At 33.9% G+C, this 7,525-nt stretch overlaps 2 protein-coding genes across 6 annotated transcripts in view; both read left to right on the top strand.

Moving 5' to 3' along the window:
• Positions 1–212: 212 nt before the first annotated feature.
• On the top strand, positions 213–5,812 carry spin (lysolipid transporter protein spinster). Of its 3 annotated transcripts, none has more exons than XM_031988732.2 (10): positions 213–671; positions 741–1,012; positions 1,127–1,323; positions 1,520–1,671; positions 1,774–1,977; positions 2,049–2,180; positions 2,260–2,521; positions 2,606–2,704; positions 2,827–3,046; positions 5,274–5,812. In XM_031988732.2, exons 2-10 carry the CDS (start codon positions 802–804, stop codon positions 5,351–5,353), a joined length of 1,557 nt encoding a protein of 518 aa, XP_031844592.1. In that variant the 5' UTR covers positions 213–671; positions 741–801; the 3' UTR covers positions 5,354–5,812. The 3 variants fall into 3 exon arrangements, with proteins under 3 accessions (XP_031844592.1, XP_031844593.1, XP_076228429.1); XM_031988733.2 differs by adding an exon at positions 4,015–4,109 and having other exon boundaries at positions 213–1,012; XM_076372314.1 differs by having other exon boundaries at positions 214–1,012.
• A 185-nt stretch (positions 5,813–5,997) lies between these two features.
• Positions 5,998–7,525, top strand: part of Dh44-R1 (Diuretic hormone 44 receptor 1) — a 106,807-nt gene continuing 105,279 nt past the window's right edge. For 2 of the 3 annotated variants that reach the window (XM_076371810.1, XM_076371809.1), the window contains exon 1: positions 5,999–6,753. The gene's annotated coding sequence lies outside the window, so the exon portion shown is untranslated. Of the gene's footprint in view, positions 6,754–7,525 lie in introns of all 3 variants that reach the window. The other variant, XR_012999638.1, reaches the window with a different exon arrangement.

The raw sequence follows: 7,525 nt of genomic DNA, 5'->3' as shown, positions 1-7,525 counted from the left end.
ATATTCCAATTCCAGTAAAGAAGGAATAGAACATTTATCAAATCTTCCAGATTATGAATACCCTATATCGATAATTACTACTTTTTTTTACATCAAATTGTTATATGAAAAAATGCTAAAGAACATTGTTGCGCCATCTGTGATAAAATAAGCGAGACATTGACTCAGATTAGCGTGACTACCGCTAGAGGACGGCATATGCTTAAAATTCTCGGTTTAACAACACATTAATAAAAAAAAATGTAAAAATAAAGTGAATAAATAGCATGGTTTTATCTTACATGTATTTTGCTTACTGTGCAGGAAATGATAGTAAAAAAGTAGGAAATCATTAATAGGGGAAAAAACATACTGTCGTATGAGTCACGATGAAAAATAATACGTATGGCTATATTATTGTTCCAAGAAAATAACATACAAACACGTTCCTCGGTGATTGACGACTGTCAAAGTTAAGTGACCGACGCGAACGTGTGGAGTCTCTACACACGCATTGACATGCACAAAATGTATCAGCTTCTGACGTTGTCATGCGATTAATACGGTTGTACGATATATAAATATACATAAACGCATATTTTTACAAGTCATAGTCGGTATTGTAAAAGTCTGAATGGCGCGACATTATCAGTGAGTGCATCGGCCGGTGATACAGTGTAGTGGATTAAAAGGTATCGTATCGTGAACCGATGGTTCTTTGAGGTTATGTTATGGTACGGAACAGGTTAAGACGGTTTTAGAGAAAGACGAGATTTGTGCCAATGTAAATAGCATTTGGCACCGAAGCGACTTTATTGAGTCATGGCCGATGATGCCATCGCAGCGAACGTGTCGTCCTACGATTATCATATGGTGAATGCGGAGAATGCCCAAAACACTTCCAGAGAAAGACGAATAAGAGGATCAGCAATGCCGTCGGAACTTCGTTTGGTCAGCAGAAGTGAGTGGATCACGGTCGGCGTACTATGTTTCGTCAATCTGATTAATTATATGGATCGTTTCACGATCGCTGGTTTGTATTTTTCACTCGGAATCTATGGGAAGTTAGCATCTGGTATTCCTTTGGGCTGACTACCAGATGCTATTAATAGAAACCGAATAAAAATCTATTGTACAACTGTTATAGGAATGTTGACCGACATTAAAGCGAATTTCAAGCTTGGTAATGACGAATTAGGCTTCCTGCAAACTGCATTTATATTAAGTTACATGGTGTTCGCACCGTTGTTTGGTTATTTGGGGGATCGATACAATAGGAAAATTATAATGAGTAGTGGCGTGTTCCTATGGTGTTTAACAACATTTATTGGCTCCTACATGAAGGTACAAATTCTGATATGATATTGACTGTGACAAATGTGATAAATGGTAGAATGGCTTATCATGTATTATTTTTATGAAATATTTGTTAATTGCAGGGTTACGATTAATAGATTTTAGCTAATAAATGTCCGTGTTAGTCATTGTATTTGTTTCATCATATAATCCATATTGATGTTTCTGTGTGACTTCATTTCAGACATTTGGATGGTTTATTTTATTTAGGACTTTAGTTGGTATTGGTGAAGCTAGTTATTCTACAATAGCCCCAACAATAATAAGTGATTTATTTGTTAAAAATATGAGATCTAAAATGCTTGCAGTTTTTTATTTTGCAATTCCAGTTGGCAGGTAAATTAAAATGTCACCTGATGCTATTTATGTATTCATGTATGTTAATGTAATGTATACATTTTACATTAATGTACATTAATAGGTATATATAACTTTCAGCGGATTGGGATATATAACAGGAGGTGAAACAGCAAGGGCTACAGGCGTATGGCAATGGGGTTTACGTATTACACCCATTCTGGGTGTAATAGCAATAATTTTATTGCTTACAGTAGTGAGAGACCCTATTAGAGGGGAGAGAGAAGGTGGGGTTCATTTAACAAATACTGCATGGTCCAATGACATCAAGGATTTGTTAAAAAAGTAAATATTGTATATGTAATGCTATGCAGTTTATAATATTTTACTATTTGCAATTTTTCTTCACTTTGTAGTAAAAGTTTTATGTACTCCACTGCTGGGTTTACATGTGTAGCCTTTGTAACTGGGGCACTAGCTTGGTGGGCCCCAACATTCTTGCAGCTAGGAATTGCATTGCAGTCAAATAACAATGTTGATCCAGATGAGTATGTTATCTTCATTTTGTAATAATCTGTTTATGTAATTGGGTAAATTTCACTGTTTCAAATGTTTCAAATATTTCAGTGTAGCATATAAGTTTGGATTAATAGGAATGGCATCTGGTATAATAGGAGTGCCATTAGGTTCATTTCTAGCCCAGAGATTAAAAGTGCATTGGCCACATGCTGATCCACTAATATGTGCCGCGGGATTACTGATTAGTGTACCACTATTATTTTTTGCAACTATAACTGCCAACACAAATTCTGTTCTGTGTTACACATTAATATTCTTTGGGCAATTATCTTTAAATTTAAATTGGTCCATTGTAGCAGATATATTGCTGGTATGTAAAATAAACATTTCTCTTCTTTTAACACTTTCGCATTAATTTCGCATTATTAAAATTTATAATGCTTGCTGTTTACAGTATGTAGTATTACCAACAAGAAGATCTACAGCTGAAGCTTTCCAAATTCTTTTTGCACATGCTTTTGGAGATGCAGGAAGTCCTTATCTTATTGGTCTGGTAAATACTCATGCATATTCCTTTGGATCTAAAATTAGTTCCATCCAGTTCTTGAGTTAATTATTTTATTATCTGTATTTTTCGCGTTATTAGTTGCTCGTATATTTGTTGATTGATTTCAGTTGTCAGAAGGACTGAAAACAGTTCTTCTTCCAGACTTGAGTATGACTGATCACATGAAGTCAACAGTGCACCAAGTAAATGACACTTTTGTCGAATTTCGCAGTTTGCAGTACGCGATGTTCTTGACGATGTTTGTGGAAGTTATCGGAAGCTTGTTTTTCTTCCTCACAGCGTTGCACATACAGAAGGACAAAGCGATAGTCGATCTCACGATTGGAGGTAAGTTACTTTATGAAAGTCATCCAAAGAGTAAAAAACTCTGTCTTGGCATCTTATTTGCATGTCCGTATGGAAATCGCTGCTAATCAGCTTGATTTTTAATACATATATGTATTCACAAGTTGGAACAAATTATATAATCTTCTTTCCAAGAAGATTCTAATTGTCTTGTATCAGAGGCTTTCATTGCAAGTATAATGTAGGTGTTGTAAGAATCGTAGTGCACTACTGCTTTTATATGTATATGCACAGTATATTATCTGCAAGATAGTTAATTCATTGCCTGATTGATAATGAAAGATTAGAAAACTCAAAGTTCAAACAATTAAAACAAACATATGAAATTATAGATTCCACGGAAAACAAATTGAACCATAATTTCCGTTTCTCTTGAAAACTATCTCTAATCATTTCTTCAACATTCTAGATTTTGAATAAACATGAGATACGAATTTAAACGGTTTAATAAAAAATTGAATTATTTTTATGCAGTGCATGAACTGTTCTCAAGTTTGGAGTTAAGTGGACAGATTGTTGGGTCAAATTTAAGGAGGTATCATTATTCAATTTTTCTTAACGCGTTAAGTACCAGAATCTTTCTCGTTAAAACGATAGAATTGTAAGGTGCTTAATGTGTTCTACACATTTTTATGATATATACTTTAATAGTGGAACAAATTTAATACAAGATGATTGTGTTTAATTTTGATAAATATTTTACTTTATTTTATCAGATGATTACATTTTGTTTGAAAAATATTCATTTGTGCATCTAATTGCTTCCAGCAGGGTTTACCATTTAACACTTTAAAACTTATTTCTAATATGTTGTACTACTTATTTTTAATTTCGAACCCTCATAATATATTATTAACTACGAATATTAATACAATATAGTATTTTACATGGCCTAATTCGGAACGTAAGTAGAATTAATTTTGTGTAATAAGCAAACATCTTTCTTGCAGACAAGTATCTAGATACTAAGCATAATGGGCAAGCAGAATCAACGCATTTATAAATCGCATCACTGGGCCTATCCTGATAGTGTGCTGTATACCCGGTACATAATTTATTTTCATGATTTCATGCTTCTTTTCATTTAATTCGATAATCAGTTTAATTTACTTTCTTGATAGTTATTTTATTAATAAATAAAGTTATGAAATTGAAGTCAGGATATTCAAAGATTATGAACAGAAGTAATAATATAAATTGAATAATAATTTTCTTATCATTGAATGTGTGGATTAAGTGGATTAATCTATATTTTAAACTAAAAGCTTTGTATGATTATCATTTAAGTTGAGTATGTTTTCAAATTTATATTTACTGACAAAATTGAAACTATTAATATCCGTGAAATAATTAAATTGATTATCGTGTCTATTTTTTTATTTACTTTGATCTATTAAATTGTTAGTTTTCATTCATTCTCCCTTATTTTACTCCATTTGAAATTACATTTCTAACTATCCATTTTAATATTAGTTCAACTGTTAGTTTCCTTATGCAATTAGAACTCAATGAAAGTTTCCATAGGTAGTAGCCAACATTGTAATACTATGTGTATGTTTTGTTGATTGGGTGCACTAAGGTGTTGTGCAAATATGTCAGTCCAATGTTCTGACATTTTCAATACATGTATGTATATATAATGTATACATAGAAGCTGATGAAGCTTGCCTAATAATTAGAAATTAATGTTTACGGAATGTTTTTCAACATTTCACACGTACGTGGTTTTAAACAGCCTTGTTATTTTTGCACGGTAATTAGTTGCATGTAAGGTACTATAGGCAATAGTATCTGTTGAACACATACCACTGACTTTTATGTTATTTTTCTAGATTATGGTATTTCACTTTTTGCAATACTCTTGCATAAAATCTTTGTAACAAAACCAAGACTGATTAAGTTGATACCTTCATTTACAATAAGAATTATTATTCTATTCCATGACAGTATTGCATTATTAATCAGAGGGTTACTTTTAGAGAATGTTAACATTCTATATATTAATCTTAATTCATTTTAACAATAACCATTAAATATTTCATGTTAACATTGTCCTTAATGGCAGATGTGTTTCTTGAAAAGTTAGTATATATTGAAAGGAAAGCAGCATTCTTATATAAGTATATGATACTGTCAAATTCAATTATTTTTGTTCTACTTGGAAAAATGCGAATCATTATTCCATAATCATAACTGTATTATGTTTTAGGTGAAAGTACTTCAGATTCAACGTATATATGCAACAACGAAATCCAGGTTGATGCGCAGGAAGATGCGCATAAGACATGATGGAAAATACCTTACCTATTTTGCAATAATTAACTGATGCAAATAAATTAGGCAATATAATACGGCGCATCTATTTCTATAAAGAAAAAAGAAATGTTTCGAACAAAGCAATTAGGTATACTCACAATAAGAACTATGTCACGCGTGACATAAAGATAAAAATGTTCTAGATATAAAACAGGCATGGTGGAAAAATGAATTGTAACAATTTCATTAGTTCATAATATCCTCTAAGAGGCAGTTCAGTTAAACGATGTACAGAAACATTATGCTTCATGAAGAATATATTTACTTATAGTTATTACATAAGATGTATGATAGTACTTTTACATATTATATTTTTATAGTAGAGTCCCTCCCAGAAAAATGCGTTATTCTTATGTCGTATGTAAAATAAACATTTCTTGAACATGTCCTGTAACGATATCAAATCTCTATTAAAACATTGGTACTTACAGACTTCGCAGTTCCATCTCTGAAGAAAGCATCATCTCCCCTGAAATTACTTTTTTCTCGAAGAGGGGAGGATTTTTCATAAGCCAATTGCGCGTCGCTAGAAAATTGCGTCACTTCCAAAGAATTATGTTCTTCCTTGAAAACGAAACACATTGTACCACGGTACACCGAGATTGCGTTGACAGTGTTAATATTTGACAAAGATAAGTCGTTCGTCGGGAGCAACTCTTGAATGCAAAACACGCGTAAGAGAACGAGGCGGAGCGTCGCGGTTAGCGCATCGTTTCCCATACGTTAATTTCTGACCAGCTATCGATTACCCGACAAATAATCAGCGCACATAAATAAAACTCGCGGCGGAACGGTCGTAACTCATTGTCCACCGCGTAACGGTTTTTTTCTCTCCGCTCGAACCGCACGTTGGAACGCCCCCACGACGGTACAACTAAAAATTTGAATTTTCGATCTCTCGATAGTTGCATCTTAGTCGCCGTAGTGTTCCGTTCCCCGGGTGTTCAACGGTGTTCAGTACCGCGTTGCCAAATTCGGTTCTCGCAGTAAAAGTTCTAAATAAAGCTTAAAGGCCGCGTTGGTTCCTGGAAACGCGAAGCAGGCCGAGTATTACTTGTGGATAATTTGTGCGAGTGCACGAGTCGGAGGAACGCGGGAGAAGTTGATTGGCAGATTGCGCTTTATAACCGTTGCGAGTAGTTGGTCAATCAAGATCGGCAATTTTCAAATTTTGCCCGTGGCTCGTTGCCTCAGTGGAAATCTGTTCGTGGTACCGAAAGGGCTCGCCTGGTTTCGTCGTTTCGTCGATTCTATGCGTCGATCGACGTGTTCGGCGTAAACGATCTGACGCGTGCCGTTACCATTTCGTAGAATGTGCCGTTAAAAGTGCATTTCAGGAAGATTCTCGGTCCGACAGGCATCTTGTTTTCCAGGTAAGCTGCTGTTTGCGATTCATCGCTGTTCTCGTGATCTCACTTTGTTTTTATATTTGCCAAATGACTCGTGACGATCAACCCGTTGTCTTACGATTTATTTCGTAACTATGACCGTTATAACTACTTTATTATTAACCCTTTGCACTCGAAGCTTTTTCTCACTGATATCAGTAACTCGAAGCAATTTTAATAGAAAAAGCTTATTAATATATAAATAAATGATACGCGCATGAAAAGGAAGGTCATAGATGTGTTTTACTGTTTTTTATCGATTATAGGTATAAATGTTATACTACATTTAATGACAAAATTTTGCAGTTTGTAACGACAAATTTTAAATGGCTTTGCCCCGGAGCCCTCGAGTTCAAAGAGTTAATAATTCATTGGAAATAAAGATTCTGCGTCTATGTGGTCTAAAGTGTAATGATTGCCAAGAGAATAGCATTTAATTTGAATAATAATATTTATATTTATTAAATATTTAAAATCTTCACCACGTCATCTATATCTCGTCGGAAAATATTTCCAGTGAGAAATAATTTCACCCCTCGTATTCGATTCCATAGAAAATGGTTCATAGGTTATTCTATGTATATAACACCAACAGTTGCACATTAAGATAACACTTCGCATTAATTTAACAAATTCGTGGCATCCAATTATAACAGGAGACGAAGATTCATATTAAATTCGAAATTTCAACTTCATATTTATGTCGACGTTCGAACGCGACATCTTTTAAGATCTCAACTCATTAGCTATGGTGGGA

The sequence above is a fragment of the Nomia melanderi genome, chromosome 11 (genome assembly GCF_051020985.1).
Source record: "Nomia melanderi isolate GNS246 chromosome 11, iyNomMela1, whole genome shotgun sequence".
In the NCBI taxonomy this organism is placed as follows: Eukaryota; Metazoa; Arthropoda; class Insecta; order Hymenoptera; family Halictidae; genus Nomia; species Nomia melanderi.
This window is presented reverse-complemented; position numbering and strand designations above follow the sequence as displayed.

Bases quoted from the DNA above. Each gene is read 5' to 3' on its own strand.
- spin (XM_031988732.2), top strand. From the start codon at position 802: ATGGCCGATGATGCCATCGCAGCGAACGTGTCGTCCTACGATTATCAT. The intron at 1,013-1,126 runs GTTTGTATTTTT...CAACTGTTATAG, and splicing joins GGATCGTTTCACGATCGCTG to GAATGTTGACCGACATTAAA. The intron at 3,047-5,273 runs GTAAGTTACTTT...ATTATGTTTTAG, and splicing joins AGTCGATCTCACGATTGGAG to GTGAAAGTACTTCAGATTCA.